At 39.5% G+C, this 21,280-nt stretch overlaps 1 protein-coding gene across 2 annotated transcripts; it reads left to right on the top strand.

Annotated features, from left to right (window-relative positions):
* Positions 1–307: 307 nt before the first annotated feature.
* Positions 308–20,701, top strand: LOC122986491 (anoctamin-1). Of its 2 annotated transcripts, XM_044357785.1 has the most exons (28): positions 308–559; positions 4,587–4,754; positions 4,968–5,273; positions 6,736–6,831; positions 7,035–7,207; positions 7,722–7,776; positions 7,882–7,933; positions 8,086–8,141; positions 8,418–8,465; positions 8,910–8,974; positions 9,446–9,580; positions 9,686–9,846; positions 10,710–10,792; positions 11,760–11,771; positions 12,558–12,632; positions 12,735–12,791; positions 13,370–13,444; positions 14,096–14,297; positions 15,357–15,468; positions 15,561–15,618; positions 15,712–15,812; positions 15,911–16,074; positions 16,200–16,352; positions 16,617–16,669; positions 17,620–17,798; positions 18,008–18,113; positions 18,728–19,307; positions 19,442–20,701. In XM_044357785.1, exons 2-28 carry the CDS (start codon positions 4,608–4,610, stop codon positions 20,104–20,106), a joined length of 3,969 nt encoding a protein of 1,322 aa, XP_044213720.1. In that variant the 5' UTR covers positions 308–559; positions 4,587–4,607; the 3' UTR covers positions 20,107–20,701. The 2 variants fall into 2 exon arrangements, with proteins under 2 accessions (XP_044213720.1, XP_044213721.1); XM_044357786.1 differs by lacking the exon at positions 11,760–11,771.
* The last annotated feature ends 579 nt before the right edge of the window (positions 20,702–21,280 follow it).

A 21,280-nucleotide genomic window follows, 5' to 3' on the forward strand; every position in this document is an offset into this window, starting at 1 on the left:
CTGAAAATCTGCTGGTTGCAGTTGCATAAAAGCAAAGAATTGCTGCTATAAGGTGCCTTTTTCAATATTATATCATTGTAATTGAATAGTTTGCTACTAACTTTTTTTAGTTTTGGTGATGTAAGGACTGAATAATTAATTTTTGGATTAAAAAATTGCAATAAAGAAAATAATTAGGTTAATGTTTGCCGCCCTATGTGAGACAATAAGTGTTTGCACTGATTTATTTTTAATTTTATTTTTTTGCGTCGTCTAAAGTGCATGCCTGCAGAGGGTAGGCGAGGTTCAGTTTCAAATCTGGTCACCTGTGAACTCTTCCCTCTATGGCTTACACACACACACACTTTGCACACACCTTGCATCGGTAATATGCATCACACCTTCCTTCCCTCCGCTATGGAACGGTCAGGGAATTAGCCGCCCTGCGCGCGCGAGTTAAGCCAGGGGTTCCGGGAGCGCGCGCGGATTGTCCACCATCTCAGCCCCCTCGCCAGGCTGTGCACCTCGCGCGTCTTATCATCCATCTCCATAGCACAGATCTGATCCTCCACGAGCACTGGTGAGTCCACTTTTTCACTTTTCTTTGATGTGAAGTGTAAACAAAAAACACTTGACTTGACCTTTTTCACTTTGAACGTCTTATTTAAATGCGCTGCCGTCGCCTTTGACTGCGTCTTTTTGCACTTTTGCACTCATTTATTTCAACTGTAGCTGCTTGTGTTGACAGAACTCCATAGACAAGGCTTGACCATTGCTTTTGTTATTCAATTCCCTCTGTGCGGTGGCTGCAACCAGTATGTGTGTGTGTGTGTGTGTGTGTGTGTGTGTGTGTGTGTGTGTGTGTGTATGTGTTTGTGTATGTGTATGTGTGTGTGTGTGTGTGCGCGCGCGCGCATACGTGTATGTGTATGTGTATGAGCCAGGGTGCTGAGGCTGTTTTTTCCATCCGACCATCTGTGTGCACACAACTGTTGTGCCCACGCGCGTTTAATTAAACACATATTTGTCGAATAAGCAGCTCCTGACAACTGCCTGGGGATTAATTAGTCAAAATGGAAATGAATTAGTTTGATGTATTCTGTGCTGTTTTTATTTTTGACTTCAGTTTGTAAAGAAAAGGCAGCATAAACAGTTGGACTGGTTCAAGTGAAAGTTTTAGTGCAGGATTTCAAACTAATGATTTGTCTTTGTGCTGGTTTGAGTTTGACTGTGTGTTTCCTGTTATGGTATCAAAAAGGAGCGAGCAGCTGTTAAAATTAGCGATGTGTAATCTGCTGTTTGCCAGGAAAGGCCGTATTAGATCGCTCCCCTGCTGCCCTCTGCCCCGTTAATGTGAGGGTGCAGCTGACCCTCTTGCCTCTGCCGTTGAGCTGTCAGCAAGCTTACAGACCTTTAAGCCCCGCGCTGAGACGCACACTCGGACGAATTTGTGTACTCCACCTGTGCAGCCTACATTAAAATGATCAGGCAGGGAGGATATAAAAACATACCAAAAACAATTCAGACACTTAAATAAATGGAATGCAATAACACACGAAAGAAAAGGTAAAAAAAAAACAAAAAAAAACAATGAAATATGATAAAGTCCATAGTGTACAAGGGAGCAATTTTGGCATGCTTATATGAAAACTGCCATATCTGAGTCATGCCATGCAAACTCCATCCCTTCATATAATGAAATAGATAATGTCTCTCCTTGCGTATAATTTCGATATCTCAGGAATCCATGCACTCATTGGTGGAAGTTTTGTGCGCTTCAGTTATTCATGTCAGTCTCTCCTTTCTTATGCATAACTTTTCTACTAAAATCAGCAGAAAACTGCCACCACAAACTGATTTTATGTCTTATCATGTTGTTGTATCTGGTTGTAAAGAGAAAATAAAAGTAAATTCAAGTTTTCTGCAAGGCATGGTGGTCCATCCCTGATGTGTAATGCTTAAGTGCCTGCAAATGTGCATGCATTTTGATAAACATGGGCATATCCCCGTACTGGGAATATCAGCCGTTGGGGAAAAGGCATCATGACTAATGAGCTAAAGTGACTAATTCACCACACATGGGACATGTGGCTTACAGCATATGAAAAAAACAACCTCAGACGTCTTCATGCTTCTCCCAGAACAACCATTATCAGGTAGTCATCTAAATCAGCTTTTCTCAACATGGGGATTTGGACCTTCTAAGGGGTCCCAGGATAAATCTGAGGGATCACAAGAGATTTAAAGGGATAAGATATATATATACGTCATGAAACGATGTAAAATGTTTGCCCTTGTTTTGCAAAATACTCGTTACTTTAACCTCTTCAGGCCTCGAAGAGGGGGTCACAAGCCAAAAAGATTGCAAGCCACTGTCCTAGTATCAAGTGTCCTGAAGGACTAATGTTTTACATAAAATGATTTGACCTTTTGAACCCAGTCATATTCTCCATTTCCATCTTGGCTCTGTGTTTGCTAACACATGGTAAACTGGGATTATCGTGGGTGTGTGTGTGCATATGTGTAAGGGGATTGACTGTTGAAGCACCTGAGGTATGTGTTGTGCTTACACTGTCTGCTTGACTGTTGGTGTATTTGCATGTCTCATGACTTTTCCTGGTGTTATGCGCAGCTAGAACATTGAGTTCTGTTGTGGAGCCTTTGTTGCATGTTGCACCTGATAGGGCTGAGCAATATGTCGATATTATATCGATATCGTGATATGAGACTAGATATCATCTTAGATTTTGGATACTGTAATTTTCCTGGTTTTAAAGGCTGCATTACAGTTAAGTGATGTGATTTTCTGAACTTACCAGACCATTCTAGCTGTTCTATTATTTGCCTTTACCCACTTAGTCATTATATCCACATTACTGATGATTATTTATCAAAACTCTCATTGTGTAAATATTTTGTGAAAGCACCTATTGTCATCCCTATAATATTGTCACAATAATGATATTCAGGTATTTAGTCAAAAATATCATGATATTTGATTTTGTCCATATTGCCCAGCCGACCACCTGATCATTTAAGTGATTCAGACCTTGATTAGTAAGATTAACACTGCTGTTTATATTAATATTTTCATAGTTTACTCCTAACGGGGAGGCCTTAGAAAACATATGAGCTGCATAAACTACAATGAAAGGTGGAGTTAAGTGACTTAAAATTTCAAAAACATCACAATGTTCCTCCAAATGAACGTCTCGCAAACAATGACAAACATGTCTAAGTCTGCAGGAACAGAAAAGTAGCGCACTCACTTGTCAGGACTCACGGCAATTAAATCCTAAAATCTATTCTGTTACCAGTATTAGTATCTGTTTTGTTCATTCACGCATGATTCAAATATTTGTATTTTTATTTTATTTGATAGGGACGATGCAATTTAACATAGTTCCAATACAGAGCATTAAACTGATGTACTGCACAGAGAGTTTATAGCTATTGCTAATTTTCAACTCTTGTCCCTAGTTGGGCTTTTCAAGGTGAATAAATGTACTGTCTGGTGACTGAAACACAACCAACTCTAAACTGTGCTGCTTTGCTTCCTCTTCTTCTTCCTCTTAAGATAAAATGTAGCATGTCTTCTGTCTGTGTACTCAAGCATGGGGGTGAAACACATATGCTTCTACTAGCTTGAAACTTACTTAACCTCTCAGTTGTCTCTTAACACTTTGTTTTTTATCTCCAACGAATGAGCCCAGTGACCAAATTACCCCAACAGATTGTAAACTGTGCCGCTTGGATTGCAGTGTGAGCTTAATCTGAGCCTACAGCTTCAATTTGGTAAAAAAGAGAGGAGGCAGCTTAACTTTGGCTTAGATTTTATCTGTCGGTCTAGAATAACCATTACTTGTTCGCCACGATTTTTTTACCCATGATATTTGAAAATAAAATCCATCTACAATGTATATATCTGACAGAATGTAAATAACTGCCACAGGACTATCAACTTTTTAAAGAAAACTTCTTATTTCAAGGAAAATTATATTTAATGGTAATGTAAATGCTAAATAAGTCAGCTATTTCATTTTATAGGCAAAAATAGTGGTTCTCAACCTGGGGGCTGGACTCTCACTGTTGAGATCGTATAATGTAAAATTATTAAATTATTACGTTTTCTTTCGATAATTATGAGATGACATCTGAGGTAACATTCTGAGGTCTTATGAGAAAAGTCATAATTATGGGAGAGTATCTCTTAATTAGGAGATATTATTTCACTTTCGAGTGGCAGTAATGGGTTTTCTCATTAACAGGAAAGCAAAACATTGTGTTTATTTTTTCAGACTCTACTGTTTTTTTCATGTGAATTGCTTCATAATTTTACATTTTCGGGCCATAAAAAATATTCATATCAAACAAAGAAGAAAATCACTCTTTGGTCACAACTGGTAGACATTCAACCAGTCATTGCATTAAGGTGTCACAATCCAAAAAGACTAGGAACCAATTGTCTAAAATGTTAGGATTCTACTGGGAGGAATGGTTCCACCATTAATGGAAACTCTTTTTTCCCCTACTTGCAGCCAGAGCTGCCAGGCCTTCCCAACTTGTGGATACTGAGCTCCTGTTTTTCTTTTCATGTACTAACACAGGGATGAAACGGAAAAGAACGTATGTCTGTCACCACAGCAATGAGTGAGACGTCGTCCATTCACTCTGCGAAGCTTGTGTCATTGGCCCGATCGCTGTCTGGGCTGGGGCTCGACGCCGCCAATGGAGGCGCCATCATTCTGCCTGACACCGACGAGCCTCCTCCTCCGGTATGGTGTCCTCTGAATGTTAATACTCACATCCTGTATATCGTGTAGCAATATGTCAGCTCTCTCTCAACTCTCAACACATTTTTCCCTGCCTTGAGCTGACATGCCTGATTATTATGCTCTTACACCAAAATATTCCCCAAATTCCCTCCCTGCCAGTCCTCATCACTTAGCAAATCTATTACCTGTGTGTGCTTTTGTGTGTTTGTGCAGGAGTCTGGCATAGATCTTGGCCCTGGGCTTTTTTTCGCTGATGGCAAGAGGAAGGTGGACTACGTCCTTTGCTACAAATACAAAAAAAGGCGGGCATCCAAGGCACGACTTTCCATTACATCCAATGGTAGCATACCAATACAGATAACAGGCCGATGGGAAACTGAGGCAGATTCAGGGGAGGCAGGTGCACCTGCAGGAGATGTGGAGGAGTCAAAGCTGACTGATGAGGAAAAGGCTTTAATGAGGGAGGAGTTTGAAGCTGGACTACTCGAAGCTGGACTACAGTTAGAGCGTGAAAAAGAGGTGTGTATCTGTTTTTACAGTGCTTTCACCATGATTATTTTTTCATCTGGTGTACACTCCTATTGACATTTATTGGTCAGAGCCATCCTTAAGTGATGTGACCACAAATCCTGTGATTGGACTGCCGCCAAACAGGTTAAGGATAAGACTCAGCCTGTCGCTTGTAGCTGGAGGACATGGCTGCACTCTAATTAAAGAGAGAACTTAATATCAGTGGTATATGATAAGACAATATGATAATAATAACAATAATAAAGTGAATTATGTTGCATTTTTATTATGCACTGTACAAATATGTGTGTTTGTTTTTTTGGCACTTCACACATATATATATGTGTGCGCATGCATGTTGTGTGTGTCTCTGTGCGTGTTTGTGTCTGTGTCTATTTGGTTGTGAGATGCTTGCGTGTTAAATCAGCTGCTGTTTTGGTTGAGGATTAAGCCTGCTGACCGTAAGTGTGAAGCCAAAGGCCAGATTATAGGGCCTTATTAGAGAGTGATCCACTACTCACAAGTGTGTGTGTTGGCACATGAACGCATATGGAGGGTGATGGGTGGGTTTCATTTTGATTGAATGGGTGGAAGGATGTGCTCAGGGGATTAGCATGATCATTTTTGTGATAAGCTTCTCTTCTCTCCACATCAAATAATTGAGACTAGTTTTCCTCATTAAAGTGTAATTATAATTGCATGGTCTCCGTTTGTAGCTAATATGTGGAAATAATTTTCCTCATATAGGTAGAGGTATGCAGCATCTTTTCAGCAAAATTAATTCTTAGTGAGGATCTTGCAGTGATTTTGTTTTTATTTATATTTTACCAAACATTACCATTATTATGTTTAAATATTCCCATTTAGGACCAGAATGGCTTCAATGTAGAGCAGAGTTTGGTACATCGGGACAGGCTATAATAGATTTTAATGTCATACCTGGAAAATTTCTGGTAACACACAACATTAGAGCTGCAGCAGTAATTGCATATGCAGGTTGTTATTCAGCGGTCCAGAGGCTTGATAATAGCCTCTTTTCACATCCTCAAAAATGATTATTGACTACATTATGGTATCTTTTGTGTTCCCATCTGAGCAATTCATCACTATCTGCACTTATTTCTTACTTTTTGTAGCACTTTTTGTAGCAAGGTTCTGGACTTGAAATAATGGGATTTCCAACAAAACAGCCTCATTATAACACAAAGTAGCATACTTACAGGTTTAGGGAAGGCTCATCTGGCTGCCTCAGGACAAATAGCAGGAGCATTAAATGCATAGACAAAAAGAGCAGAAAAACCGATATCCAGTTAATCTATCTATACAGGCCCGTGATAATAACTGTAATTATTTTTTCCAGTCTTAATCTAAATTTAATTAAACATGTATGCAGCACTTGATGTGATGTAAAGTTACATATCTAGCCCACATTCCATATTAATCAGTGTGTGACGTGTGTGTTTACATGCAGAGGTCAAACGGCATAGGGTTTATTCGGCTGCATATCCCATGGCCAATACTCAGCCGCGAAGCAGAGCTTCAGAAGATCAAAGTTCCTGTGAAAAAGGTGAGCAGTTCAACACCGTCCTTTAATACCCTAGTCATTCATATACTAGTTTCAGTGTGCATATTTTTGATTATTTGCAGAAGATTGATAATTTGGATGTTAGGTTATTACTCAGCTTGGTGGGAAGCTGTAGTAGCTGAGTCATGATATATGAATGGATCAGCTCAAGTAATAATCCGTGTTTCCATGTTTTCACTGAGCAGAAGTGTGAATTGCGGAAACGGATGGGCATTGCTGGAATATGGGATTCCATTGCCACTAAAGTCAACACACCGTTTCAACCAGACGTCCCTGATTTTGACATCCACAGAGACTCACAGACAAAAGTCAACATCAAAACCCTCAAACACTCTTTTATCAGAGACAAGCTCCACCTGTAAGTACTTGTACTGTCACACTCACACACACAAAAGCATACGTAGTGGAATGGTATATCCTGTGTCAGCAAACTAACCCACTTTAGGAGTCGCCCTTGACTGAGGGCACAGATGTGTTTTAGTTCAGTCATGGTTAGTGATTTAGATAACACCCCAATATCTAAATCACCTAAAGGCTGTGTGCTTTCATCATCCTTATCATAGCATGGCAGGGCTCTCACGTAGATTGAAGTTTTATTGTTTACACCATTGAAATGGGGATTCTACAGTCTGTGTGCTACTGGGTCACTGCATGTGATGAGATAGGACAAACAGTGAGAGCAACTTCCTTAGAGAGAACAAACATCTTTGATTTAACAAACAAAGAAACAAAATGAACTTTGAGTTGCTAAGGGTACAAGTATGAACAGTAGTCCACATCCTCATAACCACCCAAAACTGTGGTGATCAGGTCTACAATTGAAAGTGAACACTCACATGCAGTCTGTGACTCCTCTGTGTCTTCCCCTGCAGGTATGACATCAAGTCAACAGACACTGTATTTGACAATGCAACACGCAGCAGAATAGTAAGTTCAGCCACAATGTGAAGAATATTTTTTACATGTTTTGCATACAGTACCTATTTGAGTGTACAAACGGTACCATTTGTACTATGCTATGTTTGCATCTAGGTTGCTGAGATTATTTCACGCACTACCTGCAGACAAACTTGCCAAACCACTGGTGAGGGCTCACTTCTGCTGTGGTTTCATTCTTTTTTATACGGTTCATATGTATTCTATCAGTCAGATTTCATGTTATCTTTATGTTATTGGTCACAAAACTGACCATATATGTACATGACATTGTGTTACACTCCCTCTTTGTGTCAAAAGGCATCAATTCATTATTGGCTCGGGGTGTCTACGACTCTGCCTTCCCTCTGCATGATGTGAGTATAACAGCAAAAGCATCTATACTGAACATACTGTATATCATATCTGTATATGTTTCATTTAGGGATATTTGAAAATGCATTTATTTAGAATTAAGATTTTTTTTTTTGTGCCATATTGACTAAACACAAACGTTTTTGTATAATGTAGGAAAGGTTACACAATAAATTTACAAATGGGCATTATGGAGATAAATGGGGACAAGGGAGACGATAAGAAATTTCAGGAGGAAAATAACTATGACTAGCTGTAAGTCAAGCCTTTTTTTTCAGGGGTCGTTTACAAGGAGAGGACGTAAAGATCAGCGAAATGACAGACAGGTGAGCTGACTGGCCTGTAATGAGGTTTTTACAGTAATAGATGTTATTTAAAAGTGCTTTGACCGCTTCAGAACATAATCAGTAAAGCCGGTGGAGATAATACTACTGCTGCTTCAGGCTAATAATCAGGCTTTTCAACAGACTGCGCAATGAAAAGCCTATTATTAGCCCGATTTGACCTTAAAACTGATTTTCAAGATCATGGAGACCTTGCATTGGTCTTACAAAAAAGGGCAGAACACCATCGTCTGTCTGTGTACATCATTTTGTTGTGTAGCTTCTGCACATCAAGTATGATCTGCAGAAGTCCAGAACAAATATTAGCTGATTGACATGGACTGAAAATATTACATGCTTTGCTCTGACATTTTGTATCCTGTATATTCAATCGTTAACTGTTATTAGGTGTTTTAGTCTTGTGTCATGTGCTTGGGTGTCCTTCAGCTCCTCCATGAAGAATGGGCTAACTATGGAGTCATGCTTAAATACCAGCCTGTGGACCTGATCAGGTACTAAGCAGTTAGTATGAACAAAGATAAATGTCTAGCTATAGCTATAGCTTCAGACTGCAAAGTTCACTATAGCCACTAATATGACAGGGTTGGACTAAACAAACATTCTGATGATATTGCTGTTCAAAGTGGCGTAACATTGGTGTAAAGTTTGTCCCAGTGAAAGTGCAAGGACATGGGGTTATTAAAATAAAAAGCAATTATCCTCACAGGTTTGTGAGTATGGTCAATCAATGGGAACCATGAATTCCCACAGCAACTGCCTTGAAAAGACCTTATGACAGGACAAAATGTTGGTTAAGAGTAAGTTTTGACATGGTGATGGTGCTGGATATTAGGGGGAATAATCAGACCTGGAGCTGGGAAGATACTGTTTAATGCTTTGGAACAGAGTTGGACTAACCAACTGTGCTGCAATGTTGGACAGTCAGTCGACTGCTCGTTGACATGTTGTTTCTATGTTGACAGAAAATACTTTGGAGAGCAGATTGGATTGTATTTTGCCTGGCTGGGTGTTTATACTCAGCTCCTCATCCCTCCCTCTGTACTGGGCATCATTGTCTTCCTGTATGGCATATTTACTGTGGATACCAATGTGCCAAGGTAAGCAGATACAACATCTTTTTGGATGCTTATAAAATGTACTACAATGTATTATATATATATATGTATTATTCTCTTTGTTTGGTGTTTTCACATATATTTCAGTCAGGAAACATGTGATGACAACCTGAACATCACCATGTGTCCACTGTGTGATGGAGTGTGTGACTACTGGCGGCTCAGTTCGGTGTGCTCACTGGCTCGAACATCATACCTCTTTGACAACGGAGCCACTGTCCTCTTTGCTATTTTCATGTCTCTATGGGGTAACTATACTTTCTAATTCACTTTCCTGATAATGTTACAGCAAAAATATTTTAATATACTAAACTATATTATTCTAATAGCTCAGAGAAATTTATAACTGGTTTAATTGGATCGTGGATCTAAATTCATCCTTTATTTATTTAACAAGAACAGTCACATTAAGAAAGGAAACTTGCTCTTATTTGAGCCCTGGTCAAGACAAGACAACAGAATAAAAATTGTGTCAAATAAAACCATTGGTTTGTTAACAATCATGCATAAAATTATTACAGCAAATTTATATACAAGTCCCTGAAATGGTAGCCGTAGTAGTAATACAAATGGATTCCCGTATGGCATAAAATTGGAAATACCAGCTCCAGAAAACATTTCTCTCATTTGGGGTTTACAGTGATCTTTTATTACTGTAATGATTTAGAGATTATTACTGAGGGATAATGAATTTTCAGTAACAAGTGAATGCTGCATGGTTAAGCTAGTGATCTCCAGTATAGATGCTTGGGGGAGGAGATGGGTTCATTAAGCTTTGCATGACTGAAGTGAGTGAAACATCAAGCTGCTACCTGGGGTGTGAATGTACTGCAAAATATTTGCTTTGTAGCCTCTGCTGTATTCAACCATGCATGTGGGCTGCCTTCAGAAATAAAAATTCTGTTGCTCCACTTATATTAAGCTCCAGATTCACAGAATTGCTTAAGGGCACATTGAGAGCAGCTTTTGAACAAGGATTGTTTCCTTTTTCTCTCTTGCTAAAACATTATTTTACAGTATAAGACTTGAGTGGTCAAACCAAAGGTCAGGATCTTGGAATTTTTTCTAATGTTTTAGATATTTAACGTATTCTTTGTGTATCTCCTTGTAGCTGCTTGGTTCCTTGAGCACTGGAAGAGGCGACAGATGTGTCTGAAGCATACCTGGGACCTGACAAGCTTGGAGGATGAGGAGGTACTAAAATAGATACAAGAATACTGTACACACACATACTGTGCAGTTCACGCACACACGTAAAGACACACACATACATTATCTGAGTGTAGATACAGTCAGAGCCTTTGCTGCTTTGCCAATATCAATATCATTATTAGTTTCTATCTTTTTCTCCTTCGTTTTTCATACGGCCGGTTTGTTACAGTGTTAAAGTCAGTCAGGGTGAGAGTGTTAACCTCCTGACCCGGGTAAATCATGACGGCAGAGATCAGTTGTGGTTTGGCTTGCAGATTATCATTTGTCTCAGGACAGTTCCCTCCCCCTAACACACACACACACACACACACACACACACACACACACACACACACATATACACATAGCCACCCATGTATACATGCATTGACACGACTCTTTACCCTGTAAAGGGGTATAATGGGATTGGTCTGTTCTTAAAGCAGTGAACTTGCAGGATAGGATGACGCAGCAGGGTTGCAACATAAACACTCTTCAGCCTAATCTACTGCCACTACTGCTAATTTATGTTTAAATTACTGTAAATTACTTACTTCTGCACATCTCCATCACTACTCTGCTGTTAAACCACTGTTAATTTACTGTTTACCCACATTACACTTTTCACTCAGTTTACCTTTGTGCATTACGGTTGATTTACTGTTAAATTACTGTTCTAATTTGCATGTTTCCATTTTTGCATTTTTGTCCCTACTGCAATTCTACCTCGCACATTACTTTTTTGCACATTTGCACTTGTACATTTTCATATTTCCTTACTGTGTATTTATTATTATTATTATTACTATTTATTGTTAGAGTAGTTTTTAGCTTTCTACTTATTTACTTGAGCAATTGTAACAAAGCAATTTCCCTGCAGGGATCAATAAAGTTTTTCTGATTCTGATTCTAATGCAACTCTCTCTCTCTATGGCTCTCTTTCGTTTATTTTTGTCTTTGCTGACTGAAGGAGCGAGTCCAGGTGGGAAAGTTTCTGTACATGTTAGATTTAGCAACATCAAAGTCAAAAGTGAATTACAATCTGGTTTAAGAAGCTCAATTATTTTTGTTTTGTACTTTAAAAATCCCCCCAAATTTTGCCAATTTTTGGAATATTTTTAGCTGTTGAAAATTGAATAATAAATCAATAATGCAAAAATTCTGGAAATGTCAGAATTATGCAAATACAATTTGCATGCAAACATTCTGTAGTTTCACCTTTTATTATTATTTTCTAGCATTATATGCTTTCAGAGACTTTTTGTATTTGAGAAGCACATTCTGAGCTGTCAGTGAGAGTCTCTATACTCTGAGGAATAGTGTCCTCTAATAAGGAAACCAGCAACAGAAACTTTTTTGTGTTTGTGGGAACAGAAATCCAAACAATATCACTGTGTTCCTTTTGAAAATATTAATATATTTCAGTGAAAGTTATTGCTACGTAAAACATGTCCCGCTTTAGGCTAGCACCCCTTAAAACAAACAGGTATGAGGTCATTAAAGTCTGTTATGTAGGGTCAACCTAAAACTTGTCATCTGACAGCCAACAAAAACGTCAGAGAATAAAGTAAAGCAGTGAATTTGTAGCTTAAAGGTCATTTAGAGCAGAGATTTCTGTGGCCACAACTGGTGTCTGAAACCATTATACAGTAAAGCTCTGAATAGCTACAAACAAAACAAAAGAAGCAGTGTGACATAAGGCTGCTTTGTCTCATTGGATGTGTGATGCAGTCGCATGTGTTCTAACATCTGCTTGTGTGTGTTGCAGGAGGCGTTGAGGCCTGATTATGAAGAGGCTTTACAGGAGAAGAAACATAAGATGAAAGCACGGTCTAAAAAGAAGGTTTTGTATCTGAGTGTTTGTGTGTGTTTCAGATATAATTTAATGAATTGTAACACTAAGTGCATGTGTGGTTTCTCACTGCCTGTTTTTATTCCGTTATAGTTCACACAAAGCGGGAATGGTGTAGATGGAGAAACAGACCAGATGCTGGCCTCCCAGGTATCACTGCAGTTCTCTGTGTGGGAGGGCAATACATGGATAGAGTTGCTGGGGTGTGAGGGCAGGGCTGTTACATTAAGGTGATTTAAACTTGCCTCGTAGTGAGTGCTAACATGGATCTCATTTCTTCAATGACACTGCACCCACTGAGGGTAAATAAATTGTTGCTAAACAAACAAATGTTTCAGCCCGTCTTAGTCTTTCATGTACAATTAAATTATTTACAGACTCATTCCATGTGTACGAGTTTATGTCTGTGTTTAAAGAGGAAACCCCCTTCACCTACTGCGGGTGGTTGAGTCCAAAGCTGCTTACCTGCCTGAGATTAGCCCAGATTACTGATGGAGAGAGAAAAGGGAGGAGGGAGAGGAAGAAGGGGAGGGGATTTCTGTCCTTTCAGGTGGCAAACATGCACCTGCCAGACAGAAAACATAATGTGTGTGAGCAGAACATGTGCTCAGCATTACTGCATATCACCTACTGTACTCAAAAGCATATACCAATATGTGTATATGGGTGTATTTGTGTGTTTGTAACCCAATAATAATAACCCATTATATGAATGTTTTTCTTGACAGCAAGAACCAGAGTCCCTGGACATTGAGGATCACCTGTCAGGTTACCTCATCAATGTGTCCACCTTACTACTGCTGGTACTGTGTTTATACTCTTACATTTACTAGTATTCATTCTCTAATTTTCACATTTTTGACCCCCCCTGTGTTGTACAGCTATCCTCACTATTGTTATTTTGTCAATCAACCATTAAATCATTTTTCTAGACATTAAAATCATTATTAGACAAAGACAAGAGATGAAATAAGACAATGACGAATGAAAAAGTGATAAAAGATAAGAAAAACAATTGATAGAAAGGGGAAAATGACAGATTAGAGCTGAAATGAATAGCTGATTGAGAGAAAATTAATCTGCAACAGTTTTGATAATCAATTAATCCTCTCAGTTATTTCTCTCAGGTGATGATTTGCTACTATTTTCTGTATTTACATCCTTGTAAATCAAATATATTTTGATTGCTGTTTGGAGAAAACAAGCAATTTGAAGACATCACTTTGGGCTCCAAGAAATTATTTTTTCACATTTGATGGACTAAAAGATTAATCAAGAAAATAATCTGCAGATTAATCAATACTGAAAATAATTGTAAAATACATATTTACATATAACAAATATTAAAAATGAACACACAAATCACATAAAACTGTGAACAAGTAGACTTTGTCACCAGAGTCTTGTCATTAACTTTTTAATGTTGCATATGTCTTGTGTCTGTCTGCGTTCAGATCTTCGTGACCTTCTCAGCAGTGGTAGGCGTGGCAGTGTACCGCATCTGCATGTTAAGTGTGTGGTCCATGAACCCTGATCCTGAAGCCAAGGCCAGCGTAAGGATGACGGTCACCACCACAGGGATCATCCTCAACATGCTGGTCGTTCTGGTTTTGGAAGAGGTCTATGGAGCAATCGCTGTGTGGCTGACTGAGCTGGGTAATACTGCTCCTTAAATACTCTTTAAGAAGCCGTGACCTCGCTGTGACCTCACTGTGACCTTTATGTGCATTTTTCTGCCTGCTGTCTTATGCCTTTTTTCTTGTCATGTCCACTTTCAAGCATTGTAATATGCAACATATATTCAGAACATCTTTTGATAAGTAAAGCATTAAATAGTGAAACTTGGGTCTCACTATTAGTTTAGACTTCTTTGTTTTTGCTGAACAAACTGCAAATTTGACACAGTGGTAATGTAGTGGACACAGATAGTAAGAGAACTGGTTAAAAAGTATGAATAGCTGGTAAGATTTGGGAATGGCAAATAACATAGGAACAGCCCTAGACCTAAATATGAGGAACAGCAACAAACCAAATGGAGAGTGAAAAAATCGTTCCACAAATTCTTTATAGTCTGCAGATTAAAGTGACATTTTTACATAGGAGAACTCTAATGCTGTAACTTCCATAACCCTTATTTTGTCTATCCTATCTTGCAAGAAAGTCATCTTAAACCTACAGTGGTGTTTTTCGTGTTATATTTGTTCTTCGGCAGACTTTCCCTTTTAAAGAAAAACTCTTTATTTAATTGTTCAGCGATAGTTCCTTCACAAAAGCAACAACAACTAAGGAATAAGGAATTATCATAGATTCATTATTATAGATTATCATTGATCATAGACATAAAAGTACAGATGCAGATCTTCTTCATGCTCCATATGACTTTTTGATGGTAAGTGTGAAGCAGAGAGGCTTGGTCTGGCTGCTAAATACTGAGCAGATGGTTGTCTGGCCACAGGGTCACCTTGTTTTTCAATATACTGTGTGCAAAATAGTAGTGATTTTTTTGTGTGGCGGTATACATTAGAAACATACACATGATGAAAAAAACTTCCTGACTCTGTACAACACAGGTTATTTCAGTGTGAAAGTGCATGTAAGTAATTTAGGAAGCATGAGTTTGGAGGCAAGTAACTAATTGTGAGTGAAACACATATTAGCTAGTGTAGTAACAGTGTAACATGAGCTAATGGTGTGTTTATGATTGTTGTCCATCAGAACTTCCTAAGACAAAGGAAGAGTTTGAAGAGAGGCTGATCTTCAAGTCTTTCTTTCTCAAATCCATGAACGCCTTCGCACCTATTTTCTATGTGGCCTTCTTCAAGGGCAGGTGTGTATCTTTTATTTTTTCTTTCTTCACTCACTTCTCACCATTGTTTGTCTTTATTCTTTATCATGTGAATTGGTCTTCTCTTCACGTAGGTTTGTTGGGCGGCCTGGCGATTATGTTTATGTCTTTGGAGACTATCGCATGGAGGAGGTGGGCTCAGTTACACACATTTATTTGTTAGTGTGTGTGTATGTGTATATAACTGCATCTCTGTGTTCACTAAATGTGTTTTGTACTCCACAGTGTGCTCCTCCAGGCTGCCTCATTGAGCTGTGCATCCAGCTCAGCATGATCATGCTTGGAAAACAGCTCATCCAAAACAATGTGTTTGAGGTTCTCATACCGTATGTATCTTTTTTTACGCCTAAAAATATACATTTCTTGCAAAACTGCATAATTTACCGGTCACAGTCTTATGCCTTGCATGCTTTTTTTCCCCCAGTAAACTGAAAAAGATGTACAGAACAATACAGGAAGAAAAAGGAAAGAAAAGAGCAGCAGAGAATGAGAATAATGAATCAGAAGAGAAGAGACCAAAACAACAATTTGACAAAGATTTTGCTCTGGAGCCTTTTGAAGGTGTAAGCCCAGAGTACATGGAAATGAGTGAGTCTCTTCTAGTCTCTTTCTCAGTCTTTTATCCACACTTGCCGCTCCAGTAATCCAGTGTAATTCTTTAAAAATGGGTGAATGTGTTTGTGTGTCCCTGCTGTGTCTGTTGCTATTTACAGTAATCCAGTACGGGTTCGTGTCTCTGTTTGTGGCCTCCTTCCCACTGGCACCTGCGTTTGCTCTGCTCAACAATGTCATCGAGATTCGCCTCGATGCTGCAAAATTTGTCACTGAGATCCGGCGGCCTGACGCTGTGAGGTGTAAAGACATAGGTACAGATCACACATAAAAGCATGTCCAATCTGTCTCAGTCTCTGTGTGAATGTGAAAGAAGCTATCCAGGAACTTATAATCACTTTCTTTTCCTTTACTCCACTCTGCCCCTCCATGTTCTGTCTCTTTGTCTCCATGTCTGTCTGTCTGTTTGTCACTTTCATTACACAAATACACACATTATACACACACACACATGCACGCACGGATGGACACACTTCCCTTTCTGTCTTTGTTTCTTTTCATGGACATGCTATCTCTAGGGATTTGGTACAACATTCTCTGTGGAATCAGCAAGTTCTCTGTCATTACCAATGTAAGTGTGTGTGACTGAGTGTGTGTGAGTCTGTCTGCTCTGCCCATAACCTTTGACCTCTGGCAGAGATTGCCTTACTAAAATTATGTACACAACATCCTTTTTTGAATGCTAAGTTAATTATTTAAGTTTCTAAATACTGGCTGTATGTATGAATTGAATGAAGTGTCGCTGTGATCATATCTTTGTTGAGATCCAGATAAAAGGGATTAGAAATGATCTTATACATCATCAAAATGTTTTTTAGAAGGAAATCTTTTATCTGTTCTGTTTGCTGCAACACAGCTACTTTTTAAGAAGCTCATGGATCCTCATTTCCTGTCAAGCATATGTCTGAGTCTGTCTCACTGAATCTGTGTACAGTTTTCTCTGCCTCAGACAGTGACCTGTCTCTTGTTGGTCAGTGTAAAACAAACAAAGCAGTAAATTTAACTAACAAAACTGATATTAATCTAACAATATGTCTACTGTAGGTTATATGGTGGAAAGTCATTTTGAGAAAGAAAAATTTTGTCTAGCTCCAACACCTACATGTGTCATTCTTTTATTAATGTGTGGCATCAGAAACATCAAAAAATTGAAAAAAATTGAAAAAACATTGAAAAAAATGTACACTTGCTGGGGGTTAGGATGATATGCAACACAGTTTGATTTGTGCTAAACCACATTGTTAATTGAAGTTAAATGCTGTGACTCTAGATAAATATCTACATGGAATAATAATAGGTAGGTGTGTCAGTTTTACTGATTGGTACTCAGTACAGGTGTATCAGAACAGATAGAGAAAATTCACAAAAACTTGTAACTGATATCAATGTTTTAAAGTGTGTGTTAAGTAGATAATATTATTGATATTAAACTATTTGTATGACTGACATGTGTGCTATACTTATCTGATGTATCTGCAATAATACAGTACTGCCGTTTCCACTCCTTGTTTGTCTCCTCAGGCATTTGTGATCTCCTTCACGTCAGAGTTTGTTCCACGAATGGTTTACCAGTACATGTACAGTGTAAATGGCACCATGAATGGCTACACAGAGCACTCACTGTCCTACTTTAATGTCAGCAACTTCCCACTGGGCACCGCACCCACAACCACCCTCATCACCGGAGTGTCCATGTGCAGGTCAGAGTGACTCTCTTAACCTTGACCTACCTGGAGCTTCCTTTAAATCCTTGAGCCCAGCAGCTTACCTCTTACTTACCTAAATCCTACAGTTTCCTAGACGTTTTTGGAGTTTCTAGAAACTGTGAAATGTGGCATTTATAGAAAGGATTAAATTATTTACTGGGGCAAATCTCATCGAACGTCAATAATCTCTGCTCGTTTATCAGGTATAAGGACTACAGAGACCCTCCATGGGCACCAGATGCCTACACCTTCTCTAAACAGTACTGGTCTGTCCTCGCAGCAAAGCTGGCCTTCGTAATATTCTTCCAGGTATGGAAACAGATATTTACAATTTTTTTAATGTTAATGCCAATCTAAAAAGTGGTGTCTGATCTTTAAGTCTTTATCAAATCCATGGATACAAAACCCATTTCTTTCCCACTCCAACTCTGATGTGTCAACTTAGATTATCGTCCGGTACCAAGTCCCAATTAGCAGTATTTTCTTTTTCCCAGATTTGAAATCTGTATACCTCACTGTGTGGAACTCATTAAAATGATTTTTTTAATGTAAGATAACATGAGGTCAAAGATTGAGCGTGCAGCCCACCATGACTTAATTAGTGTAACTGATAACTGGAAACTGTAAATTTTATAATGACATTGACAAAGTGGATTTGTGATGTTGATGTGGATACGTCACGTCTGGCAGATATCCAATCAGCTTAATAAGGTCAGTAACACTACCAATACTGATCTGGCGGCGTGGTGCTTCCTCATTAATTGGAACGACCATTTACCCTTGCAGCTAATTAAACCTATTAAACCAAGGAATATTCTTTCCCTATAATCATTTTAAAAATCATGATGGAGAGCAGCAACTGCATACTCTTAAATGTAATAGCAATAAAAAAAAAAAACATTTCCTTGTCTTTTGTCCTTCAGAACCTTGCCATGTTCCTCAGCATGCTGGTTGCCTGGATGATCCCAGATGTGCCGCGGTCTCTGCGGGAACAGCTGAAGAAAGAGAACATGATGCTGATGGAGTTTCTGCTGAATCAGGACCAGGAGCAACGTGCCAAATCTCACTCCCCAAGACGCTCCATCCCCTGCTTCCCTGCCACCATAGATATTGTGGTGGAGGCACCACCAGAAGAAGAGGAGCAACAGCAAGTGCAGGAGGAGGAAGAAGAAGTTGGAGTTGAGATCAGCCTGGATAAATCCAGGCGAAGCAGTGACAGTGATCCAGAGGTTGGTAAGTCACTTGAAGAAGTTGAAGAAAATGGAGACAAAATGCGAGGATGTGAAGAAGATGAGGTCAGAGAGGGAGAACGGGGAGAAAGGGAAAAAGATGAAGAGGTCACTGAAGAGGATGGAAAAGGTGATAATGAGCGAGAGGAAAGAGAAGAAAAAGAGGAAGAAAGACAAATAAAGATGGAGATAAACGACACTGAAGAGAAAGCAGATGAAAAGGAGAATTTTACTGTCGACCTGGATTCCTTCATGGACGACCTGGGCCTGTTAGGTAGGAGGAAAAAACTTTCTATTTTTAACTTCTGCTATTAGATTTGCAGTGCCTTTTTATCATTTTGTCATTTTGTATTTTAATTAAATTTGTAATAATGCTGCCTTATGATTCATTTTTACATTTATTTCTAGATGATGAACCCTCATCGAGCACAGCTAAAAGTACAACGCTTCCCCGCTCAGGCTCCAAACAGGGATACCAGAAAGACCAGGAGCCCCCGTCCCATCCAGATCCACCATCTAAAAGAGGCTCCTCTCAGAGTCTGAGGAGCTCCAGAGCAGATATTACAACATCAGATATTGACACTAAGCTCTTCTCATTAATTGCTCCTCCTCCCAGAGAGCCAGGCTCAAGGGCAAAGGCCCGCTGCTCCACCCTGCCTTCCCGCCACAGAGGGGCTGAAGCTTGTTACAGTCTGCCACGACCCAGCCACTCCACCAGCCTCACAAGGTTTCAGCAGGCGGCCTCACTTACTCCCCTCGTTCCCCTAGGCGCTTCATTATCAGCCTCATCCAACCCATTCTCTCCCCCACACACACCGGTGTCACCTTTATCTCCACATCACACACAGTCCCCACAGCCCAAAGCCCCCAGTGAACTATTCGCACTGAAAGCCCCTCCGCCCCAACAGCCACGCTCCAGGGCCAAAGCCCGGTGCTCCACCCTGCCTACAAGACAAAGAGTCCCCGGCCCAGAGGAGCACTCCACCAAGCCAAGCCATTCCACCAGCTTCACGAAGCTGGGAGATCGCATCCCTCCTTCCCCCAGTGAACTGAAGCGCAACACACCAGTATGAGGAGAGCTGGAAGGCGAGGGAAAGGGACAGAGGGTGGCAGAGGGAGGGGGAGGACTATCCAGATTATCTTCTCCTGTGTGTGCCTGGAGCCTCACCCCTCCGTCTGTCCTCCCTATCTGCATACATAATACCTGGGGTCTGAAGGGAGACCATCCAGATCAACTGAACCTCCTTTTTATCCTCTTAATCTTCACAGAGATGTTTATACTGCTCAGTGGTTTAGGGCTGTTCCTGACAAGGGGAGTGCTGGACAATTCAGAGAAAGACAATGCAATCCTCTGAAACTCTCCTTACCATGCCTGAAGGAAACACCACTGGAACTTTAACTCTTTCTATTCTTTTTATTTATTTTTTGATTGTTGTTGTTTTTTTGTTGGTTTGTTTTTGCCCACAGCCACAGTTCAATAGCCGCTGCTCCTCCTGTTATTTTGAATCCCACACATGCAGCAGTGCTGCCTTGTAGACCAGAGGGACATGGAAATTATATCCAGCACAGCTAGAATAAACAGTTATGCTTGTAGATCTACTGTTTATTTTTAGAGGTTTTGATATATAAAATATGTAAAATCATAATAAAAGAAGGACATATTTTTGACATCTGTTTTTTCCTTGTGAATTTTCCTTTATGATATTGCATTTCAGTCTTAGATTACTGACAGGAAAGTTAAAAATATGCTTGTGTGGTGTTATATTTATTGCAGTTTATGTTAAGAAATGATCCATATCATATATTAGAGGTGACAAAATAACATCACATATCGAGAGGCAGTTCTATTCAGAAATAGTGGAACAATGTTGTAAACATGAGACCAACAACACTTTTAATAACATGGCACCAGTGAATCCTGATAGGGAGATGGTATCAGCCTGACAGGCTTATTGTGTTGTCTCTGTTGCCCCCCTCTGGTGTGTGGTGGAACACTGACAAATTATTTAGTATCCCCCAGTTTTATATGGGGGCTCAGTGATGTGTTATGGTTACAGTCTATAAAAGTAAAGATGAATCATGACACTAATTGATTGCATGGAATTCATGGATACAAACAAATATATTGCATTTTTGCAAAAAAGAGCTATACACAAGGAAACAGTTTATTTTAACCAAGGTCACTTGATCTGTTTTGATGTTTGTTATTAACCAAGGCAGCTATTTATGCAGAGTAATGTTTCACTC

The sequence above is a fragment of the Thunnus albacares genome, chromosome 7 (assembly GCF_914725855.1).
Source record: "Thunnus albacares chromosome 7, fThuAlb1.1, whole genome shotgun sequence".
Lineage (NCBI taxonomy): Eukaryota > Metazoa > Chordata > Actinopteri > Scombriformes > Scombridae > Thunnus > Thunnus albacares.